Source organism: Carassius auratus, chromosome 19 (genome assembly GCF_003368295.1).
Source record: "Carassius auratus strain Wakin chromosome 19, ASM336829v1, whole genome shotgun sequence".
In the NCBI taxonomy this organism is placed as follows: Eukaryota; Metazoa; Chordata; class Actinopteri; order Cypriniformes; family Cyprinidae; genus Carassius; species Carassius auratus.
In genome coordinates this window covers 16,317,176-16,341,676 of record NC_039261.1, presented here as the reverse complement: position 1 = coordinate 16,341,676, position 24,501 = coordinate 16,317,176, and the positions used below count along the sequence as shown (strand labels likewise).

At 39.0% G+C, this 24,501-nt stretch overlaps 3 protein-coding genes across 9 annotated transcripts in view; 1 reads left to right on the top strand and 2 right to left on the bottom strand.

Annotated features, from left to right (window-relative positions):
• Positions 1-4,621, top strand: part of LOC113119575 (uncharacterized protein KIAA1522 homolog) — a 46,472-nt gene extending 41,851 nt beyond the window's left edge. For all 6 annotated transcript variants that reach the window (XM_026289154.1, XM_026289156.1, XM_026289153.1 and 3 more), the window contains 2 exons: positions 110-3,703; positions 3,794-4,621. In XM_026289154.1, coding sequence (XP_026144939.1) covers positions 110-3,703; positions 3,794-3,816 — 3,617 coding nt within the window. In that variant the 3' untranslated portion in view covers positions 3,817-4,621. The remainder of the gene's footprint in view (positions 1-109; positions 3,704-3,793) is intronic.
• A 359-nt stretch (positions 4,622-4,980) lies between these two features.
• On the bottom strand, positions 4,981-11,074 carry yars1 (tyrosyl-tRNA synthetase 1). 2 transcript variants are annotated; one of them, XM_026289160.1, is made up of 14 exons: positions 10,960-11,074; positions 10,579-10,649; positions 10,227-10,373; positions 9,962-10,137; positions 9,636-9,765; positions 8,921-9,001; positions 8,616-8,708; positions 8,318-8,453; positions 8,151-8,236; positions 7,470-7,605; positions 6,324-6,424; positions 6,047-6,240; positions 5,808-5,949; positions 4,981-5,712 (listed from the first exon to the last, which is right to left on the bottom strand). In XM_026289160.1, exons 2-14 carry the CDS (start codon positions 10,633-10,635, stop codon positions 5,602-5,604), a joined length of 1,590 nt encoding a protein of 529 aa, XP_026144945.1. In that variant the 5' UTR covers positions 10,636-10,649; positions 10,960-11,074; the 3' UTR covers positions 4,981-5,601. The 2 variants fall into 2 exon arrangements, with proteins under 2 accessions (XP_026144945.1, XP_026144946.1); XM_026289161.1 differs by having other exon boundaries at positions 10,579-10,646; positions 10,960-10,999.
• A 510-nt stretch (positions 11,075-11,584) lies between these two features.
• mfsd2ab (MFSD2 lysolipid transporter A, lysophospholipid b) lies at positions 11,585-24,030 on the bottom strand. Its single transcript, XM_026289152.1, has 14 exons — positions 23,742-24,030; positions 22,488-22,613; positions 21,518-21,642; positions 18,112-18,235; positions 17,934-18,012; positions 17,683-17,852; positions 17,506-17,596; positions 16,004-16,122; positions 15,735-15,818; positions 14,264-14,347; positions 14,018-14,130; positions 13,788-13,931; positions 13,327-13,503; positions 11,585-13,138 (listed from the first exon to the last, which is right to left on the bottom strand). The coding sequence occupies exons 1-14, from the start codon at positions 23,826-23,828 to the stop codon at positions 13,093-13,095; spliced, it is 1,569 nt and encodes a 522-aa protein (XP_026144937.1). The 5' UTR covers positions 23,829-24,030; the 3' UTR covers positions 11,585-13,092.
• Between the last annotated feature and the right edge of the window lie 471 nt (positions 24,031-24,501).

The following is a 24,501-nucleotide window of genomic DNA, read 5'->3' as shown; positions in this document are numbered from 1 at the left end:
GTTTTTTTGTTTTTCAGGAAAAAATGGAAATGACAGATATATGAGATTACACACACTGTTATGTCTAAAACAGAAGAAATACATTACTTTTGTTTTATTTCTATTAAAGATATGGCAAGAGGAACTACACTCCAGCAGCGTCCAAATGGAGAACATGATCGTGAAGATGATTTCTGTGGCAGAGTGGTCATCCCAACAATTAATGGAGAGCTTCCTTCAGTAGATCATGAAGGGGCTCGTGTACACCTGCAGAACATTGAGGTTCTTCAGACATCAAGAGATGAGGAGTTTCTAATAAACCACATCCATTCTGTCTACCAAGATGAGTTAAACCGAAAGCTTGGGATTGGAGCATGCCCTACACAGAGGCCAAAGTCTCTTGCTGTACCAGGGATGACCACTTCCTCTTTCCTGCATGAGCCTCAAGGTCCTGTTATGTCTATTTCGCCACAGGCAACTTATTTATCTAAGATTATTCCAAACGCAATTCTGCCTGCTGCAATAGACATCATTGAAATCAATCATGATCACAGTCGGCGCAGTACAAGTACAGTTAGCAAGAGTAGTTTAGCATCAGCTAGTCCAGCTTCTTCACGATCTGGAAGTGGCACAAATCAAGATCCAACTACCGCTAGCAGAAGCCATTCCCAATCATCTGGGACGATCGTCTCCAACTCCTCCACAATCTCTTCAAAAGCAAAGTGTCTACCAACATTTGTTGCTGACAACACCAAAGAAGTTTCTGATTTGATCCCAAAGGATGCAAGTGTTACAAGCTCAGGCAGTTGTAAAAGCTCTAACAGTAATGGTACAAATCACAGATTAGACCACAGGGAGATGAGTGAAGCAGGGGAAAATGTCAGAAACTGCCATTCATTCTCTCGTAGTCTTTCTGTAACGAAGACAAAATTGCCACCAGCACCACCTCAGAGAACCTATTCCCTGCACCATGAAAAACTTAAGTGGAGATCAAGGGAACTGGCAGACATAAAAATTCAAAACAATATGGCCCCAGATGAAAGGCAAACAGGTAGAGATCTTAGTGGTCCAAAAGACCAGCAGTCCACCAATAATGAAAAGAGTTCTGTCCATTCTTCAGTGCTCAACTCATCAAGAGATTGCAGCCCACTTAATCCTGATCAAGCTTTTACTAGATGTCATGTCAGATCAGGTAACTCTTCCCCACAGAAAACTGGAGAAGAAGCTGGTGAAAACAAATTTGATAGGACTTTGTCTCCTTCGAGTGGATACTCAAGCCAAAGTGGGACACCTACGCATTCCCCTAAAGAGGTCGGTCCCTCCTCACCTGGAAAGAGAAGAGTTAAGCCTTCAAAGCCTGAGAGAACAAGTGTACGGACCTCGCCGGTTGTTTCGGTCTCTTCATCACTGACATCTCTATCTTCAGTCACATCAGACAAGGCACATCATGACATTCAAACCAACACAACTCCATCAGAGCCATTAAAGTGCTCCCCAACTGTTACAAAAGGGAAAAACAAGGTGACACTGACACACCCAACTATTCCCCATGGGGAACTGTTCAACATTCCCCCTCAACCCAAGGTAAAAGCCCCATCTCCCCCACCCCCTGAAACCTGGATTCACAATAAACGCACAGTTGAACTATTGTGTGGCCCAGGTCCAAACCCCCATAGGTTACATCAGCTTCAAAAACAGCAAAAAGAGCCATTAATAGGTAAAAATCAAAACACAAATTCTATACAAATCACTGAACAAATGACCCCAAAGATACAGTCGCCAGAAGAAATAAAGTCAGGTATCCAACTAGAGAACAAAGAAGCTGTAAAAGAACAAAATGACTCTTTGTCATCACAAGTGCATGAACAAATGATGGCAGAACCTCCAGATTTGAGGCATAATGAAAGCTCAACATTACACAATGTGCTAAATGGACTAGAAAGTACAAAAATCCCCACAGAGGTCAACCAGAATGTTCATAAACAAGATCAGAGAACTGTAGAGGATCAAAAGGAAAGAGAAAGCCAAATACTCCCTTCAACAAAGGTACCAACTATCCAAATTGACCAAACTATGCTGTCACAAGCAAACTGTAAAGTCAAAACAAGTCCTGAAATTGTGAGCACAACATGCATCCCAAGGAATGATGAAAACAGTAAGGAAAACAAAGGAAACTGCATTGTTAAGGACATTCTCAATCATAAACAATTGCAAACTCTCGGCATAGAAATACCTGAGGTCAATGGCATTTCTCCTCCTCCTTCTCCACCTCCAGAACACCACCCTCCACCCCCACCTAGTAAAAATACGTCAGCCTCCACAGGGTCTATACCACCATCTGATGAAGAGGAACAGAAGCAAGAAACAGAGGAACAGGTGACTCTTTTAGAGTCTTCTTGGCCTCCACCACCGCCACCAATGGAAGAATCAACTGACTTGATGTTTGAGGAACAAGAGGAACTTGACTTCCCCCCACCACCTCCCTCGTTCATCCATGAACCCCTTTCGGAGTTATCTGTCAATTGCCACAAAGAGTCCTGTGAACAGCAGGACAATATAGAATCGAGGTCATCTAATTCCTCAGATATGGCTAGCAAACCAAGCCAAGACTCCAAAATACAGACCATTCTGCCAGCAAGAACTGTACAAAATGATATGGAGGACAGGCAAGAAGATAAGCCTTGTAACAATGTCCCACACTTCTCTGTGGACAAAGGTGGTATGGAAACTGTAGCTCCTACTGAAATGTCCTCTCTTTTAACAGATGAACTTGTACAAGGGGAGGAAATGGCAACTTTGTCAGCACAAGATTCATCAGGGCAAAAATCACTTGATACCCAAGCAGATTCCACTAATGTGCCACTTGCATCTCCACATCCAGTGGAAGACCAATCCACTGTTAACTTCCGAAGGCAACTGAACCTCATAAACAAAGACAGCCGGAGCAAAGACCTGCTTTGTCGTCACAAAAGCACACCTATTCCAAAGGAGGATGCCAACATTCCACTCGTCACACCTTCCTTGCTTCAGATGGTTCGACTAAGATCTGTAAATGTAGGTGAAGATCAAGTTAACAATGACACCAAACCAAGCTCTGAGGCCACAACAAATGAGGATCATGGTATTACTAGTCAAACAACTCCACAAAAGCCTATTCGCAGATCCTTGACCTTGAAGTCCAACTCACCTGCTAAATCATCTCCTGCTCAAGCCACAGTCCCATCCATGCGTCTTCAAGAGGCCATACGTATGAAGACTGCTGCAATGTCCTCCAGTGGAGCACCTGCAATGCTCAATCTGCGCTTTTCCTCAAATGTGCCATCCCCTAAAACACCAGATGGCTGTGACTTACACAAGTCCCCTGCATCTACAGCCAGCTTCATCTTCTCAAAATGTACAAAGAAAGTTATCATTGAAACGCCTACTTCTCCTGAAATCCAAGCAAGCCTAAAACAAAGTCTTGCAGCTGAGATAATGCAGGTTTCTGACCAAGCCAAGACGATGGTTACAAATGGGACAAAGAAGCCAATTAAGGTGCCGCCCCCTGTTGCTAAGAAACCAGTGCATGGAACAAATCCTCCCGACAAGACAGAGAATGCAACGCCGGATAAGACTGAGATCTTGACAGATAAACAAATAACGAGGGTTGAAGTTAACGGGCAAAGTGATCAAGTGCATCCTGCTGGTCAGCGAGCACAATCATTAGGAAACCAGAAGCAAGAAAGTAAGGAAGCATTCACTGGTTATTTTAGTTCGTTCATCAAATACAGACAGAACCATGCAAATGATCATTATAATTATATTTCTTTTTCAGGAAGTACAGAGACTGCATGTTGAAGAGTCAGGACACACGAGTTGAGTTTTGATTGGACTGTCTAGTCACAGTATGGGAGAAACAAGAGGACAAAGCAAGTGGTGAAAGCCCAAGATAGATCTTGTTCGAGGATAACTGTCTTAAAAGCCTTAGCCTGGAGAAATGGCCTTCAAATGTATGCAGAAAGCTTTTCCCCCAATTTGTTTTCTACAATAGCTTTATCATAGCTTTCAAGTATTTTTCTAAACGAGTTTGTCTGCTCTGGGAAAAGTCCTTTTAATTGTTTGCATAAAAAAAGTTAATGACTGCAAGACTGAACCGACATCTAGTGGTCACTAATGGTAGTAATCACTGCTTGGCGCAAAAAAAAGTCAAAACCTGTTAAGAATTTGTTTTTTGTTTTTTTTGGACATACAAATATGCCTAAGCACACAGATTGATTACTAGCTTTTACTGAAATTCTACTAACAGTTTTAAAAGTTTTAGTGCTACTGCAATCAACTTTCAGAATTTGCTTTCAGCAAATGTGTAATTATACATGTACAGAGCCATCTGTTACCTATATGAATTTTGCAGTATGCCGACTAGCTGAACATATACCCACTTATGTATTTACTTTTCATTAGATTAAAGCACTTTGTTAGCTTAATGCTGCATTTCTTTTTAAACCAGCAAACAGGTAAGAATATTTACTGCTGGTCCCTCTGAAATTGATGTAAAATTATACATACACAAATACTTTAGTAGCCATTTACTTTAAGGGATGAGTGAACAGAATTGCTACACTGTTTTAAAAATAAATATGCATTAAAGATATTTATAGATTTACCTTGTTTTGACTGTTTTTAACTTCCATGTGCTTTTGAACATTGCCGACAGCCATACATTCGTAACATCATATCTAAGCCCCACATACCACTATGTTTTGTTTTTGAAGTATGTTATCTGGAAAATCTACTATTTTTATATATATATTGTACAACACAATACATAAGCGAATTATAGTTTCCATAATCTTTAATCAATCATTAAATTGTATTGCTCATATGGTGATGTTTTAAAATAGGCTCCCAAACATTTGTCTGGTTCATGTATTTAAATATCTCTTTTCAGCAGATCAAAATCTTAAAGTACCTTTAAAAAGTCTTTTCCATCATCATTCCATCAAGGCATATATTGCAAATTAATCAGTTATGAATCATAGTTGTTTATTTCAATTAATGTGGTTAACATCAAATGACTTCTGAATGTTTTATTACATGAAATTCAATGTTTCTTTGTGAAGTAAGCTAACTAATGCTAAAATATGAATCCACAACAGTTTATTGAGTATATAGACTGTCTATGTCCGAACCGTTTCAAGTTTCCACTGATGATTAAATAGTGTGAACATTGTCAAACCGAAGACTAATCATTGTAATGATCTAGTTCCAGACATGATGACCTGAGTTTAAGGATAACAGATGAACTCCTGCAAGAGTCTTCATTTGTTATTCAAACAAATGAGCATGATATCATTCACTGCAGTACTTTGTGTAAAACCTCCTGGACGGCAATACATGCAATGTAAAGCACAGATGATACCCATATGTATTTTGCTGCAGTAATCGTGCTATTAGAAAATTCAAAAGATGATATGGCTGAATGGGACAGTTGAAATAAAATAATGTTAACTGGTTCTCCATTAGAGTCAGTTAACAGTTTTGGATGTCTATGATGAGCAATACCTGACACTGTACTGTCACAGGGATACTGGGCTGTCATGGAAACTCTAGCTTTGAGGATTTTGAGAGAAATGGTCAAGACAACTAGCTAATATTTCCCCCCTTCAGTGTTTTACAGGTGATCTGTCCGAGTTTGGTCATCAGATTTTGCTCTTTCCATTGTGCAACAAACTCGCCTGAGATCTTCAGATCCACCTGAAGAGATCAGACAAATAAACATACAACCGAGAATAAGACACAGTGATACTTTAATATGAATCTTTAAGCCCAAAGATATAAACCTCACATACCTGCAACTTCTCAAACACCTTTTTCTTTGGTTTCAATTCATCATCTGGTTTGCCCGATTCATAGCCTTCTACATAAACACGGTCTCCTGGTGCTGACCCTTCTGGTGGATCCAAAGGCTCCACTCTCCTGGGCTCTCCCTCACTGAAGACCATCACATTTAGAAAGTAGAAGTATTTTACTTTAAGAACTTAGCTGATTGAATGGAATGGTTGAATTAGGGTGCATCAGCCCTACTAACATTGAAGCGCAGAGCAGCATGGCTTGAGATTCAATCCCCCTCATCTTCTGGGGCTTCAGGTTGCATAACAACACAACAAGACGATCCTGAAGCTGCTCCTGAGAGAGGTAGGCCACCAGTCCACTCACTACTGTCCGCGGCTGTTCCTCGCCCACATCAATCTTCTCTAAATAAAGTGAATCTGCATCTGGATGCTAACAGGTCAAGAAACAAGGTTATTTAAAAATCATTTTACTAGAAAAAAAAATTACTCAAAATTATAGCTGGCTTTCTTTACCTTTTCTACACTGATGACTTTTCCAACTCTGATGTCCAATCTAGATGGGATGACCTCCTCTTCATCTACGGTTTGTTTTGGGTTTCCCTTTGCTCCTCCTTCTGTGAAACAATGACAATTTTAACGTATGTGTAAATGGATGTGCAAATTCTTCCTTGTCCTAAAACTTGAAGAAGCACTGTTAAATGGGTCCACAATAGGGCTGGGACAACGCATCGAGGTCATCGATGACGTCGACGAAAAAAATACGTCAACGCAAAATATGCGCATCGATTCGTCGACCTGTTTATATTTCTCTAAAAAAACTTTGCAAAACGTTTACCTTATGTGCGCTGAATATACGCGATGGCCGGGTCAACATTCTGTCCAACGTTATATAACCAATCCAGGGGTTTTTCTGCATTGATCTTTTTTTGGCGGCTGTCAAAGCCTTATTTGATCGGTGAGTAATGCCTGACAGGGCGCGTACGAGAGAGAGCCCCGGCTGCGCGCGCACACTCACAGTCTTCAAACTACACGAGCGCGGAGCATTTTTTTTCCCTCCATGACAGACTGCTGGCTCCCACTGTTAATTTTTTTTTTTTTTTTGAAAAGCACTCTCTGTATTAGCTTAAAGCCTTCAAGTTTACATTGGTTACTGTATTCTTTCAATTGCTCTAAACAAGTTTTTTGGGTGACCTTTTTTATTGAATGCTAGACATCAAGTTGTTGTTACTTTCATCTGAAAGAAGAACTTTTTTTCAGTAAGCTAGGCCCTATGTGTTCGGTAAGCTTGTTTCAGTAAGCTATGTGTTTTCAAGGCTTCAAGGTTTTATTGAATGCTATCTCTATACAAGTGCAAAGTAATGCATTCTTAGTCAGTCTTTTATTTTGTAATTTTAAGAGTAATAAACATATATTGCAATGTTAAGGAATTCATGTTTTTTTTTCATTCAGATATGTAAATCAACATGTATAAATTGTTAATAGTCAATTAATGGGGAGCTAATCGAAATCGAATCGGTCTGAAAAAATTAATCGTTAGATTAATCAATGCATCGAAAAAATAATCGCTAGATTAATCGTTTAAAAAATAATAGTTTATCCCAGCCCTAGTCCACAAGTGTCAGAGATTTATGTTTTCAGATATCGTGTATTTACACTCACTGTTTTTGGAGGGCTCTGGGTAAGCTGATGCTGTCAGTTTCTTCAACTCTGGGGTCTCAAACTTCTTCCTGATTGGGTCCAACAGTTTGTTAAGAGCCAACTCTACTGAAGCCTTCAGGTCACCAGGATGGATTTGCTGCAGGGTAAGCAATGCAGGAGCTCAACATATAATGCTTAACTTTATGTAAACATATGTTTTTTGAACATTAAAGGGATAGTTCACCCAAAAACGAATATTCTGTCATTAATTACCCGCCCTCACGTCGTTCCAAAGCCATAAAACCTTCGCTCATCTTGAGAACACAAATTAAGATTTTTCTTATGAAATCCCAGAGCTTTCTGACCCTGCATAGACAGCAAGGGAACTACCACATTCAAGACCCAGAAAGGTAGTGAGGACATCTTTAAAATAATCCATGTGCCATTAGTAGTTCAACCCTAATTTTATGGAGCATAATATTATGGTTCAACCAGTGATGACACATGGATTATTTTAACGATCTCTTTACTACATTTCTGGGTCTCGAGCTTGAACTTGTCAGTTGTGCTGCTGTCTTATGCAGGCTCAGAAAATCAGAAAGAATTTGCATTTGCAACAAAGGTCTTATGGGTTTGAAACGACATGGGGTTGAGTAATGGGTGAACTATCCCGTCACATAAATATTAGTATTGTTTAGATACCTCTGCAGCAAACTCCTTCTCCACTTCCTCATAGTCTGTGTAGACTTTGTCACCTCCCCACTTAGGATCTCTTTTAATAGCAAACTCTAAAAAAAAAAAAATAGGACACGTCATTAAGCACTAGATCTTTACATTTCCGAAATGATTATTTTTTTGGCTGAACTCACCTGAGTGCAGAGGGAAAAGAACATGCTTGACAAAGGACAGAACTCCATTATTCTCCACATTTCCAGGCTCACAGAAGGCTTTCTTCAACTTCTTCTTCACCTCTTGGTTCTTATCCAGCAGGTCAATCTTGGATTCCTGTAGCAGATATGAAAGTTTGAGAATGATGAATCTTAACCTATCAACCCAACACCTGGAATACAACAGCGTACGCCATTATCCCGTCTTGCAGAATCAAAGATTGTAAATCTTTATCTTACAGCATTCTTGAAATCTTTGAAGGTGTAGATGGTAACGTACCTCCTCAGAGGAGCTCATCTTGCCCCCCGTCAGTCCAGGCACCATTGGGTTCATCATGTGGATACGTTTGGTGTACCCAAGAGAGGGCAGATACTGCAAACAAGAGAAAACAACCACTCTAAAAAAAACTAAATATATCCAGTAATCCAGATTCCATTTTTAGTATTTCTTACTGGCAAGCTAAAGTAAAAAATGCAAAGGGAGAAAAAAGTCAAAAACTTTTGCCGAAGACTTTTACACAGTACTGTTTAGGTGAGCATTAAGTCTAAAACATATTATGGAATAAGAAATACGTAAAAATGTACCTTCTCTGCTAATGTGAAGATCTTCCTTTGGTCCACACCACCGAACTGAGCATCTACTTTTAAGTATTCCTCGTCCAATGCCTGTCAGAAATGAAAAAAAATGTCACAGTGTCTGGAAATAAGCAGTAAATTAGAATCTAGAACAGAAAATCATCCAATCCAGAAATTAATGTTTAAATAAATGAATAAATTACTTAGAATTACTGCTAAGCATACAGTAACCATACACTACTCGAGTCAGTAGGCCTTTTTTTTTTTTTTTTTTTTTTACTACAATTTAAAATAACTTTTCAATTTTAAAATGATTGTTCGGGAATATGCCGATTGAACATTTCTTCAAAAAAAGTTGTGCTGCTTCATATTTTGTGGAAGAATATTAAATTTAAAAGAACAAAAAATATTTTTTTTTTTTTCAAATGATATAATTATCTTTCCTGTTACGTTTGATCAATTCAACTGACCCTTGCTGAATTAAAGTATTTATTACTAAAAAAAATAAATAAAAAAAATAAAACTTGTGAACAGTAGTGTAGAAATACAAAACAAGCAGCATAATTTTAATGGGTTGTATATTTGCATTTGCACCAATATGAAAAAATAAGCAGGTTTTGAAAACTGACTCCATGTTCACATTATTATTGAAAACAAATCTGACCCTTCTGCTGTAGAGGACCACAAAGATGAGGATAATGTCAGAAGAAGATGGTCTGCATACCTGTAGTCCAGGATACAGAAGGCCACTCAGAAGAGGATGCTCAACCTGTTTGACCACCTCAGCACCTGCTTTCTTGGCGTCGTGTTCAGTGACCATGGACGACAGTCGGTAAACATCCAGAGTGTACTCTCTACAATAGATCAACCACACAAACAGTTGCCGCCTTCTTAAAGAAATAACATCCACAAACATCATCTTTAATTTTATGGTAAGAAAAACATGTTTGAAAACACAACAAAACATATCTAAAAACCATTTGCTCAATTATCATCCTATTTAATTGCTTGAAATTATAGCTACGGTATTTAAATAAAAGCAATGGTTACCTGCTGAGCTGATAGTCTGTGCCTTTAACAAATTTGAGTTTGTCAAGGGGAACTCCAATGCTCTCCAACATGGCCTTAATGACCTGCTCATAATACTGCACCCTGAGCTCCAGCAGCTCCCAGGGGGCCTTCATGTTGTCCAGATAGGCATGGAGATCAGCAAAGAGGATGGTCACCTACAGAACAGAAGCATTAATAGTTATATACATCAAAGCCCTGACTAATTGTCCATGCAAGTCATTCAGATTAAACCACAGAGACAAACCTCACAGCCCGCCTTCAGGAAGTCAGCAATCTTTGACATGGGCACAAAGTAGGCCACATGGGGTTTGCCTGTGGTTGCTGTCCCCCAGTACACCTTCAGTTCCCTCTCTTTTAGGATCTCCTTCAACCTCTCCTCACCAAGAACCTCCTGAGAACATAACCGGGGCAGAACCAGTCTTTTGAAATTGACAGAACAGACACCTCATTAACAGTGCATGTAAAAAAAAAAAAAAAAAAAAAAAAAAACTAAATAATGAATATGTTCAAAACAACACGACCAGACATGCTTAAAATGTTCACTATGTTTTTGAGCTGTACCAAGTAATGTGGGAATCTCTTGATATGTTTCTAACCTGAAGGTTTCTGGTGATGAGCTTGAACTTCTCATCAGGACTCAGCTGCTCTCCCATGATGTCTACTGCTTCTGGGAGAAGGAGGTAATCATAGGCTTATATGACAAATAACGAAGATAAACTCAATTTGTGCTTCTGCTAGAAGCAATATGTCAAAACTTTTATTTTTACGATCAGTTATTCAGCCCTGAGTTAAAACGACGTCTGCTATGAATGAACCTCTGAGGATGGGCGGTCTTATTTATCCATTTCACACACTGATAGAAACACTACAGAGCAGGAAATAGGTCGGTATAAAATGTAACACTATCCTTATAAAACGCCAGTGATAATAGATGACAAAAGCTCAGATATTTAATAAAAATTCACATTAAATCTCACCAGTGGTCTCTGAGAAACGTGGGTGCCGGTGACAGGCTTTTCCGGTTGAAAGATTTCATCACGTATTTCATAATAAAAGTCCCTCGGATATATAATATGTATTAATTAAAGTTAGTTTGATCAATTTATGTACATAAATTATGAGTTTACAGAAATATTTGTATATATTGGTGAAATATTTTAGACGTATATGACTAAATTATTAAGCTATTTTTATATATATTTATTTTGCTTTGTAATGATAGTGTTGCATCAGCTCTGAACAATCGATTGTCCAGCTGTTCAACACCAGGAAGAGCAATCGAGTGCGTGAAGATGCGTCCGTCTCCTCCAGGAGGCGCTCCTTCACTGATGAGATTTTTCTGTCCTTACCTTTTTCTTAAAAAAAAAAAAAAACTCTGTAATTTAGAGTAATTGGGTCATATGGACTAACACTTCGAAAACCGCGTTTTAAACCGATATTGATAAATGTTCATAACGAAATAATGACACTGAAGAAAAAACACAATGAAATGAAATTTAGATTTTTGTCAGAATTTAGATATAGATAGATATTAAAATGTTTTTGTTTTATTATATGAGGCCAAGTGTGTAGAAGGGGGGGGGGGGAAGCAAATTGTGATCCTTGAATATTAATTGGCGTTTATTAACAAACATTTTCAAATGCATTAACACAAAATTGACATTAGAAAATTGTATTGACTCCAAACATGCACAGATTTCAATGGCACATCGTATGTACATATGTATAAAATAATACATTTACACAAAATATTTACAAGGCATTCCATTTTCCCCAAATATAAAACAAAACATACAACTTAAAATTTTCACATGGTCTATGTACATATATCACAGCACTCACAGATGTTAAAGAAACACTTGGCATCTTTGACACAGAAGTTACAGGCAGAAAACTATACAATAATAAAAGCACTTGAGACAACTACTGACTGTACAGACACTGACAGGGAAACAAACAGACCAGAATTCAGATTAACTTAGCACCTAAACGAACAGCCGTGTCACCTGTAAACACACCGATTGGCTTTTGCATGAGAATTAATGGCATTTTAGACATAATTCAGCAGTGACCACTCTAATTGCCCTTATTTCATGCAACTGAGGCTCTTAAACAAGATAAATTAAGGAAGATGGGCGAAACAGACATAAACAACTCAACATATACTCTAAAACAAAAGTAATAAATACTTAACCTTGTTCACCTCACAAAATAAGCAGTGGATCGTACATTTTTTCCCCACATAGTCATGGATCAAATCCTCAATAGTCAGCAGCACTTTCATCCACACTTTATTGAACCCATCCAGAACTTAACTGAATAAGATCCTCTGATCTGAAGCGTATCATCTGAAGGTGTTGAGGGACCAAATTTGTAAGTTTATCCCTCAGCGCATCACTCTAAAAGAGCTCCGTTTGCCCCAAGAGAACAGAAACAGAAGAAAAGCAACACAGTAGAAGGGGTATGTGAAGGAAAGTAATACAAGAAATAAACAATAACCTTTTGTGCACAATACTGTATTTCAATGTAATCAAACCCTACTCCGGTCTTTATGTGTCAAGTTTGCTTATCCAGTTGGATGCACAAAAGCATTTCTAAATAACATTAAAATGTTACTTAGTTGTGTACAGTTTCACAGATATTCCTCCCAAAATGTACCTTTCGATCATATATATATATATATATTTAGCAACTAAAAACCTTTTTTTTTTTAATGTTCCAAGTTTGTTGTCATGGTAGACATGTCCCACCTCAGATCATTTTTTAGTGCAGTTTAGATGTGTGCTTCTCGAAAGCAGGTTTTTTTTTTTTTTGGACACTGCTTTGAGATCCTATACCAGCGAGCAGCTCAAATACTGGCGACACACAGAAGCCTTGTGCAACTCAGGGAAACGTTTCTAGCGTCCATAAGCACTTGCAACTGGACATGCAAGGCACTTTGAACTTGAGCTGGCAATGGTTACGTTTCAAGATGTTTTGGGGTCGTGTAGGGGTGAAATAGATGGAAGCTTTCAGCCACAAGGCAGCATGGTTGGTTCAAAGCATCCCCTCAGTTTGTTTTGGCTTTGTGGGTCCGATGCAATTGGCACGATGCTCAGTCCAGTGTGCTATTAAACCACATTGAGCTCAGTGGAGTCTGTGTCCATCTCATTTTCTCTGAAAAAAAGCAAAACAGTATACACAGGACAAGGTTAGACTAAATAATGTAAAGAATGCCATTTAATCAGCTTCAGAGGTTTAAAAGTAGCAAGTTAACTCATAGATTTCGAGAATGTTGAGCAGGATTAACATCTTTAAGCAAAACATGTGACTGGAAGACTGTTGAAATCAATAGGTGGCTTTACCGTTGTTCTTTAAGTATTTTGTTGTTGCCTTGTCGCTTTTCCTCATTGATTGGATATGAGATGAATATTAGCAGCCCGATGATGATGAAGAATATCGGCGCAGCAGACACCAGGATCTTCAATGTTAAATCGACTTCGGCGGGTTGCGTGCAACCTCTCGTCACATAGCCGGCAAAACTATTTACAAGAGAAGAAATGAGAGATTAAGATCTTATTCATGTTCATCAAGATAAACCCAACCTCATGACTGATCACTGAATCTCACAGTAAAACACGATCCTATATGGTCATGTCTCCAAACTCAAAAGGCCCATAAAGCCGACGCTAATCGCATTATATCTGAATGTCAGGAGGCCAGACTGATTCTCACACAGTAAAACAGAAATCCAGGCTTAGTGGATCATGAACACTATTATCCACTTTGAAAGCCAGTATTTCGTGTGCAAGGCTGTGAAACTTACTCAAGACTAAGAGTGGAGACCCCCAAGGAAACTCCAGATGCAAACTTGGTGAAGAACACATAGAAGGAGTAGAAGATGGCTTCGTGGCCCTGAGAATCAGGATTTTGCACTTTAAAATCATCCACCACGTCGGGAAGCATGGACCTGAGAATACAGCAAAGCATGCTCCATTAATAAAGTGCACCAAATCTGTAAGTGCACACACATTTCTACAATTCTCAGGTACTTACCATGGCAGGAGGAAGGCTGCTGCAACACTGACTCCAGCGGCGAAGGACACGATGTACGTCACAATAAGATTGCTGGGCACTAAGACGACGGAGATCAGGAAAGGCACCACAGACTGCAAAGAGAATATAAACCATCAGTGACAGGAAACAAAAGCATCAATTACAGTAAATGACAGACCAGGAGCAGCTGCTGCTGGTCACTCAGTGTAATTAAATGAATGTTTATGTGCTGCTGCCAGTACTTACTGTAGTCCCAATAAACACAGCGGTCTTCTTGCCAAATTTAGTGAGGAACCATTGCCAAAATGGGATGGCAAGTGTGGCGGAGAGCTGAAAGAGAGTAAATTAAAATACAATTAGCTCAAAGACAACTACTGTAAAAGTGTGCAGGATGAAAAAAAAAAATCGCGTTTTTGTGCATATGCTGGTCACACCACATGATCAAATATTAAACATTTTGATCATCTATGCTGACAAAGATATCAGTTTGTAATACAGTAAAAGCAATGCACTGAAAGTTTTCGTGAGCAAGGCATTAGCTAGTCTCAGCCTCAGACGTCAGGCCCAGGGACCGGGGGCAAAACGTCTGATGTATAGGGGACACAGAAGTGGAAACTTCAGGAATGTCAAAATTAATTATCGGATTGGTTGAATTATACAGGACTTCTGCGAGGATTTCACGTTCTTTAACGTTCTGCCTTGAAACAAAGATACTTTGGCACTAAACCCCTTCACGAAAAAAGAAAACAGTAGTGTTTACGACTGTGACGACAAGCGATTATCAGGATCAACTAAACACTGGATTTTCAAAAGTATGTGAAATATTTAAAGTTCACGGCACAGAATCTTTAAAATACGTACGAGAGTTTTACACAACGGCCAGTTATTGTAGTGACATTTCCACGCTCTGAAACTTGACAGTGAATGAAACGAACTGTGATTGGTTGTTGGACATGTCTGTCAAACGGCCTCATGGGCGGGCCTTGGCCAATGAAAGCTGACATGAATTCCAGGCCATCAGCTTGAAGTTCTGGCTAAGCAAGGCTGGGCATTAGCTAATATTAGGTTTTATGGCAATGAGTTTATCCCTCTAGGTGTTCAAACAGGTTCCCATCAGTAAGAATGCTTCCGAACACACCTGTCTGACAACAATATTGGAAGGTTTTGTGTCGCATGTTGGACAATGCCTGAAAACGTTCTATTCATGCATTCATCTGCCTGAACGAGGGTTACTGTAGTCTGAAAAAAGTCAGCAGACTGGGTTTTACATGACTACAATGATATTCTCTTATTGAACATGAATTCTTAAAAGGAATATGGGTTTTGAACAAGCTGATTTCAAGGACAAAAACAAATGAACAAAACAATCTTGTTCTTTGAAACTGGATGAACAACTTTTTTCTTCCTTGGACAATAATCTAGTTGTCAATCCTCCAGATGCTGACAACTTTTCTGTGATAATGGAGCTCTTTATGAGTAAAGCCTTGAGTAGAGGGTTGGTTAAGGCGTATTACATTACTGGAAACACTAGTCTATTCAGACTATTCCATCAAGAATTTAACGTGTATTATGCAAATGGACCCATTAAGTGCTCTCCTTTTGTACATTTGTCTGTCAAAATGTCACTGTCAGTCACTCCATAATGACACCTCACGTATCTTTACAGACCATACAGAGTCTTTAGCATTCAAAAAGCCCACAAATTTAATTTGCTCACCATAATGACGAGAAGGACGTTCTGGAAGTCGTTTCTGAAGCCAAGGGTGTAGCTACAGAACAGAGCAAAGTTTCCCTCCAGAAACTGCAAGAAATGTTTATAGAAATAATAAGCTGCACAGTAAAGACACATTAGCAAAACCTAACAAATACAGCGATCGCCAAAGGCAACAGTGCTCGTCCATGGCAGTCACAGCTCAAACAACTCAAACAGCTGGTGGTGACCACGGCTCAACCTGAAATGAATGGATCATTTGCACAAGGACTCACCATAAAAGCCAGAGAGGTGAAGAGGAAGCCCATGACCAGCTTGGCATAAGGACCGTGACCCATCACCATGCGAATGCCCTGGAAGAACGGCATGGGCTCAGTCCTAATCCTGCAGGTTTCTGTCAAAAAAAAGAGAGGCAAGATGAGATGATGAAAATAAACGGCAATTAATGGTGCAACAATAAATCCAATAAATAACAGGGCAGTGAGGAAGAGACTAGGATTTTAGTCATGAGTCATTGCATCACATGACAAGGAATCCACCACAAAACATGTTGTTTAATTGCTCATATGCTTTCATTTCTAAATGTTGAGCATGAGAAATCCTCAAATAAGGTGTGGTGATGAGCCAAGTCTGTGCTTGATTTTCTTTAGAAGTCTACTGAGGTCTGCATGTTAAGACTTGATATTTTACCTTAAAAATAAATAACTCTAGAGAACACCTATAGTAACCTTCCTTTACCATGCGCCTCATTTAGACAGCCCTATTTGTGCTGTGAAAGTTAATCACCCTGCTATGCTTATTCACTGGCATTTCCCTGCAAGCAGCTGAGCTCTGCTCGTGGGCCAGATCAGCCTTTACTGATTTAAAGAAACCCGAGCTGTGTGGAAAAACCCGGGTCCATCTGCAAGCAACTTCATGGGATTGATTGTTTACACACATTTCTCACTGAAACAGAAAGTATTGGTGAGACATACTAGATAGATAATTTCTGTTCTGTTTTAAGACAGCCAATTGGCTTTAATATCACCGTTAAAATCTATGATTTGCTGTTTACAAGTCTGTTTCAGCAGTAGGGGCATTTTAGAGAGGAATGGACAAAAATCTTTGCTGTGCGGCATGAATCATCAAAGTTTTGGTACATTTCCAGAGCTCATACTTTATACCAGCATTTTAGAAGATTAACCTTAGACATACACATTTAAACATTTCTACAAGACCTCATAGCTTAAAAGCATACAATTAAGTCTTAAATTATGATATCATGAAGTCTTAAAGTAAGAAGCTATACTGCCATTCAAAAGTTTGGAGCCAGTATCAACACTTTTATTCTGCCAGGATGCATTAAATTGATCAAGTCAAGAAAAGACATTTACAATGTTACAAAAGATTTCTATTTCAAATAAAGACTGTTCTTAAAATGTTGAAAAGAGGTACTACTGTATATACAAAATATTAGGCAGCACAACTACGCCAAATGAGCATGTTAGAATGATTTCTGAAAGATCATGTGACGCTGAAGACTGGAGTAATGATGCTGAAAATTCAGCTTTGCATCATTAGGATAAATTACAATGTAAAATATATTCAAATACAGTTATTTTTTAAATTTTTACTTTATTTTGGGCAAAATAAATGCAGCAAGAGGATAACAGATGACTTTTAAAAACATTAAAAACATAATCTTACACCGACCCCATATTTTTTAACAGTAGTGCATGTTTAATTGCATAAAGTTTCATTCTTAATTATGTGTTTTTGCAGTAGTTGTAGCACTTACCTTTTTGTTCTTTCACACCAAGGAACAAGACCACGGCACAGACGACATAAATCGAGCAGATGACTCCAGATGCGATCATGTAAGCATTTCTCTGTGGGAACCACATGATATCAGGCATTTAATACCAATACAGCAAGAATTTAAATTAAGTCAACCTTAAAAGAAAAAAATCCTCACCAGATGCTCCAGTGAAACATGAGGCTCAGTGATGTTGACCTCGGGAGCCCCCTGCAGATCTGTAGAGTTCAGGTCCTCGCCAGCGCTGATGCAAGGAGCGCTAGCCATTCCCACAATCTGACCTTGAACAGCAGTCCCAATGAGCGTGCCCAAAACCTCAACGGTCATCCCTGAGATAAGAGAGTGGCGGTTAGCTGTGAATCAGAAAACGATGGATGGATGTATCCAGCTGTAGATGTTTTAAAACTCACGGTAGGCGGTGGCTGAATCCCTCTCCTTCTGCTCTGTGCTGATGAACATAGTAAGTGCGGAATATGGCACGTGGAAACACTGTTTTTTGAGGAAAAAGACAATGCCAAAAGGTCAAGAAGGAAATGATGAGGAACTTTGCAGGCTACAATTTATGGTAATTTAAAGATGGTTACTCACTGTCTGTAATGTCTGGAAGGAGCAGTAGAAGATCAGGTACCAAACAACCTTGCCTTGGTCAACAGACGGCACGTACCAAATGAGGAAATAGCACAGGACGGCAAATGGGGTAGACAGTACAATCCTGCAAGGAAAAGATGTAGAAGATTAGAAGACATGCACAAAAGGTAAAAAAAAAAAACCGTTTAACTAGCTACTCCATGATGATGAACAGGTTTGGGATCAGGTACATGTAGATGAAGTTTACTAGGTGTCACTGAATCTTGTCAAGCACCTGGTTATTTTTGTCCCTCCCATGACTATGAGAGATGAAAACTGATTGGATAACTTCCTGTCTTTGTACTATGACTCATGTGGCCAACAGGATGCTGAAGTGGAAAAACATGATCTGCTCTTAATCGGTCACATCTGTGCAGGGAAATAACATTTCAGCTGCATTACACATCATGGAACTGAATGGTACCATATTTTGTTTCCCTGGTAAAGTTTCACAACATGCCGAGTAGTAAAACCCAGCTTCATTTCCAAAAAGAAAAAAGGGTTTGTGGAAACAGTGGAGCCACATTAGGCGGTTTTTCTATTAACGGAATGGGATCCCACAGAATTCCACTGAATGTGGATGTTTTTCTTCAGTCAGTACATCCAACGCCCCTCTCCACCCCCTTTCTGTTTGCTTATTAAATATTTTGGCTGATTTCATGATGTTTTCAGCTACTAATAAGACTGCAGTACTCAGAAAGCATGCCCAGAAAGCATTTGCGGTTTTCACATGAACCGGTCTGTTACATTTCTAGTTTAAAACGGTAAAGGGGTGATGTTATTCAAGAGAATGTAATGCCAAAAAAAAAATTCATTTCAAATTAGGTTAGATGTTTTCACTGAGCTTTAGGATACCATTATCCTTATATCTTTTGTGCAAAAACAAAACGATAGGCTCTCTATAAAAATAAAATAACAAAATATAGTTCAATGATAAATTACAATAAACAAACTGAATATTATAACAGCAAAATAAAAAAAAAGTTCAGCCTGACAATATTTAGATTAGATATTGGACTAAGATTGCACTGAACAAAGTAATATGTTTACACAAACTTAATAGGACATAAAAGGTAGGACTGGTAGGAAGAAATGTATCTATTAAAACATTTGTTATGAAAATAAATTACACATTCGATTTCTCAAGTTTCTTAAATCTGTAGTTTTAATTAAAATATATAATCAGAAAGCAAGTAAAAGCCTTAACTAAACAAATGTTCAAGTGCACACATGTAGCAAAAAGAAGCAACTAGTTAACAGTTCAAGATAATAGCCATCTCAACCAACCAGTCAGGCTGCTATTTGAACTAAAGTAACCCTTGTATGTTGCCTTCAGATTTGAAGCCGTGCTGTTAGGCTTCTCTCGCTCTCTGATTGGTTAACAGAGGTGGTGTGGTGTGGGTTGGACCATTCAAGAGGCACATTTAGCATACAGCTCCCAACCCCCCCATGCAGCATTTCTTCTGAGCCTGACAGCACAATACAAATGTCTTGGTATTCACGCCATGTGAAGAATTACACCTCAGATGAATCGACCTACAAAACGTGCGTCACATATGACAGAGACACTCTTAGCCGTTCAGACCGTTCTAAACGTTTTTTTTTTTTTTTAGGTTTATGGTGCCTTGAAAATCATTTGCGCTTTATGAGATGCTATCACATGGTCAAATATTGACTTTTCTTTTTTTTTTTTCAGTTCCCCAGCTCATGTCATTCAATATATCATTGCAAAAGTGTAACTAACCTTTGCAATGAATTCCCTTTCAGGATTATGATAGCTTAACTCACATGCTTGTGACTATTAATAATGCATGTGATGAAACAGAGAAAATGAAATTATACAGGCTTGTGGTCCATATGACACTCCACGGGAATAGTTAGGGGAGGAAAAAGTCCCCTCTTACCCACATATACCCATAAATACACCAACAAGCCTGTCTCATGTACTCCCAAGTGACATCACAGCACAAATCTAGCATCACTAGGGATCTTGTAATCACACCACCCTGAGAGGATACAACCGTCTTCATCCGATCCAGCTTCACGGAAATGAGCTCATTAGGGAAGACCTTTCTCACCAGCTTCCTATCAGATTCCTTTACATTCCCGGAGTCCAGTTAAAAAGCAGACGCACATTCCTCACCCCGCCCCCCATTCCCATCACTTCCTCGGAGTGGTTTTCTACTTATTCATACAATGAGTGACCTCCTACTTCTGATGACTTGAGCACTCCTCAAACCGAACATCATTTGGAAAATAAGACAGAGAAAGTGGAATCTTGCAAAGTGCTTTTGATGTTAGACTATGCTGTAAACCCAGATTTCTCACAGTGTAACCCAAACCCAAAAGCCTTAATTGTGTAGAAAACCTGTTAGGCATCCCTGTCACTACAGATAAGGCTTGTGCAAGCGCAGGGTTAATGGTCACTAGTTGCAAAATTTCTATTATTTCAGTTTTGTGTTGTGGGAAAGAGCCATTCATTATCCAAAAATGTGCTGAAAAATATTGGTCGCCAATCTCGTGGGGTAAAATTAAAAGTAGTATTAGCAATTTTGTTTTCAAATTTTTTTACACAAGGTTTGCACATCTCACAACCAAATTACCAACATTCAGGGCATATGGTCTAAATAAATACAGTGAATTTGTTTTTGCTAGAAGTAATATTTAACATCACCAAAATGAGTAAGAAGCTACATTTTAACCTAAATTATGCTGTGATTTGGTAGCTAGTTTTGGACCAAATGTTGGTTTCTTAAGCATAATTGCCTCCATATATTCTGCAATACAAGTTAAGAAAAGGAACCATTTAACTTGATTATACTTTGTTGCTCAGTGGCAAGCATGTCTTGTTGTTATAAAGTGGTTTAGTCATGCATGTGACAGAGAATAAATTCATATTGGCCAGCTGAAAATGCAAATTGGTCGAAGGCAAAGCTACTGTGGTGTATCCAAAACCCCCGCCCATCACACCCCTCGACCCAGCGACCCCCCATGAGAGCTCAGGGGACTTCATTTAGTCCCACAAGCTTCCTCTGACTTAGAAACATCACCAGATACACTTGGCTCTCTCACTTAAAGACTACCTCCTGACATTTCACAACAACAGAGAAATGGGTCAGAAGACAAAGCAAGTGGTGAAGCATAGAGATTCATTTGAGACGTATTTTAAATGCAACAGAGGAGGCCTCTGAGTTAGTGGAAGATCGAATTAACTAGGGCAGACAGTTACTACAGGCAACAGGCTCCTTAAACAAGACAATTCTGAGTCTTGTTTAATGTGAAAGATTGCTCTGGACATACAGGTATGAATGCACAAAGACCTGGACAGTAAACCCATCCATTGAAACTGAGCTGAAGAAAGACTTACCAGGGCATCATTCGTCCAAATCTGGTCCAGGGACTCCGGCTGACTAGAAAGCCCACCGTAGGGTCTGTGATGGCATCCCATGCTCGACCCACAAACAAGATGATGGAGGCATAAAATGGGTCCAACTGTCAAGAAACACATTACAGGTTGAGAGTTTTCCAAAAGCTTTTATTCAGCATCAGAATGGACTAAATAACTGAAAATAAAAGATGAAATACCAACATGAAAAAGTTCTGTTAAATATGACATATTTACACTGGGGATAAAGAACAGGTATCTACCATTGCATATCAGTTGAAGATATGAATTTTCATGATAAATCTACAAATATTTTAACTGTTTCGAGGGCTAGGCAGCATGTAAACTACAACAACTTCTTAAAGAGGAGCACATAAAGCCTGCCCAAAGACCTTGAGATATATGAGATCATAAACCACATTACAGGCAAATGGAGTTATTCAGTTGAAACGGTTGTACTTCCAGTACAACACACTTGTAAAACTGCTGCAGAACTGAGTGCTGAGTGCGTCATGCTGGCATTGTGTATTGTAACTGTTAACTATGGGATTAAACACATTAGCAGACCTCACACTGGGAACCTGTCTCCTGTAGTCAGTGGTTACATGATAAACACTGAAGGCTATCAGAACAATCCCTTTAATCTGGCCAATCAGCCTGCCAAGACTACAGTAGCTCCCCCAAAAGTTAATGGCATAAAAGACCTTGGCAAAACTATTCATTTTCCAGTACAATTCCCCTTTGTGACTGTACTTGTTGACTGTGACTATGTGAATGGGAGTAAAGAAACCAGCTTGCCCCGAGGATCGCAAACAGATTCTACATTCTACAAGTCATTATGATCTTCTGTTATCAGGCACTTTCCACGAATTCATCAAAATTCATCCACTACGATGAATCAGTTGACTGATCCAAATGATTAAGATGTTATTGGTAAAAACAGTTCACTCACCAATGCAACGTCCAGCAGGTAGATCTGAAGGAAGAAGCCGATTGCACATCCTGTTATCTGATATGGTGCTCCTCCAATGGCATAACACAACTTGTTGCATACAGACAACTGGCCCCTTGATTCACGCTATTTTTATGGGAGAAACAGTACACGGTTTGAGACGTTCATATAAAGACACTCCAAATAATTAAGAATACAGTACAGAGGCTATATAAGGTCAAATGAGTTCACAGTGTCTCAGTTGGGATTCAAAAATTCACATAATTGTAGCACATTGTGGCCAGACACACTTGTAATTTAGCTTAAGTACTGGATTTAAATATATTAACACAATGCATTTCTGCTTGATTTGCTGTTTGGTTCAAATCCAAACATAACCTCATTTCCCATACAGCTGGGTAGCTTCTGATATTTGGGTCAGGGAGCCCTCAAGCAAGAAATCCCACTGAACACAATCAGAGGAAACAGGCAGTGTTCTTCTTTGATGAGCATCAGTACATCAGTTTAAATAATGGTGCTTTAGCCATTTCCATCTATCATCTAGAGCTGAAACCTTTGGTATGCAGAATCAACTCTGCATCAGCAATAAGTGCACATCACGTTTTGCAGCAATAAAGCCATATCACATAATATCAGCCTCATAAATCAAAGGAATATGACTGGATTATCCATTCTGATGATGTGCCATGTGTGTGCATGTAGAATCTAAACTTGACAAATGGGGGATCAATTAATTAGTGCTTCGTGTTACACACACACATTGTAAGCATCTAAAATTGCTGGGTCATTAGTAGAATAATTTCCAGAAATAAAATTCAAGTAAGGATTCATTGTTAGCAGACCATGACATTATGACATCTAAATGCAAACTCTTAAGTAGTAAAGTGGAGAGAGAAAATATGAATTTTTCTAATAATTCACTGGCACGTTTAAGCAGTTTATGCATTTATTGAACAGAGAGCTTTCCATATTTGAGCTCAACTAAATGAGCGATGAAACGTGATATAATTATAACTCTGGCGTCAGAATTCATGTGCAATGGGTCTAATATTCGTTTATATCATATATAATCTCCACGCGTCGCGAGCAGCGCAGAAAGGGCGTGCGCGCTTAATTTAACTTGACAAAATGACACGTCGATCATCAGCCGCTCCTACGTGGCTGTTCAACAGGGAAATCATGCGAATGGGAAACACCTACACTGCTGATAAACTCATCACTGAATGAAAGCATCAATTATATTCAGTTTCTTACCTTTGCTGCCGGTTTGATTCCATCTGGGCTGGGTTTTTGAAGGAGACTGGTATTGGAGTACTGCTCGGCGCCCTCGCCTCTAGCCATCTCGTTCTTGAAGATTTGCGTTTAAAGTCGTTTACACGTTTCCTATGAATCCAGTAATTGAATTATATGAAATAAAAAGGAAAACAATTAACCGGTTCGATTAAACAACAACACTGTATCCGCAACCGTTTCCTTCGGAATCAACCTGTGTTTCTGCCGGTCTCTGTATCAGCCGACAGTAGTAGTAATTCAAGTCTTGCTCCGCCCCTTTCATTCTAATTCTCTCTCGTATGATTTTCACCCGACGTCAAGAGGCGGGTACAAACATGACGTCAACACGCAGACGCATGACCAGATGCACTGATTCTAATGAAAATCACTTTGAAATGAAATGCAATGAAACTCAAATAGATTTCTGAATCATTATGTTTAATGTATGATATAATTATGCTCTCTTTTCTGACAAAAGAAAGTCATAATTTGGGTGGGTTTTCCATTCTGCAATACACTCAGAGAAAGAATTGTCATGCAGGGTACTGTAAACTGTAAATGTACTGTTTACACACACACATATTGGGGGGCGTCCACCAAAACAACTGGACGCCCATATACACACACCATAGTGTTTACAGGGTTCAGGTTCACGCACTAATCAATGTGTGTCAACAGAAGATTAGATAACAGTCTGTTGGCTTGAGTCGTTCAGTGTCACTTAGCATTCAATTAGCATTTT

Excerpts from the sequence above, each read along its gene's own strand:
- yars1 (XM_026289160.1), bottom strand. The coding sequence starts at position 10,635 with ATGGGAGAGCAGCTGAGTCCTGATGAGAAGTTCAAGCTCATCACCAGA. Across the intron at positions 8,237-8,317 it reads TCTTTTCCCTCTGCACTCAG|AGTTTGCTATTAAAAGAGAT; the intron begins GTGAGTTCAGCC and ends TTTTTTTTTTAG. Across the intron at positions 7,606-8,150 it reads AGAAGGAGTTTGCTGCAGAG|CAAATCCATCCTGGTGACCT; the intron begins GTATCTAAACAA and ends CTTACCCTGCAG.
- mfsd2ab (XM_026289152.1), bottom strand. The coding sequence starts at position 23,828 with ATGGCTAGAGGCGAGGGCGCCGAGCAGTACTCCAATACCAGTCTCCTT. Across the intron at positions 22,614-23,741 it reads GAATCAAACCGGCAGCAAAG|CGTGAATCAAGGGGCCAGTT; the intron begins GTAAGAAACTGA and ends CCATAAAAATAG. Across the intron at positions 14,348-15,734 it reads ACGTCCTTCTCGTCATTATG|CTCTCCGCCACACTTGCCAT; the intron begins GTGAGCAAATTA and ends ACTCTCTTTCAG.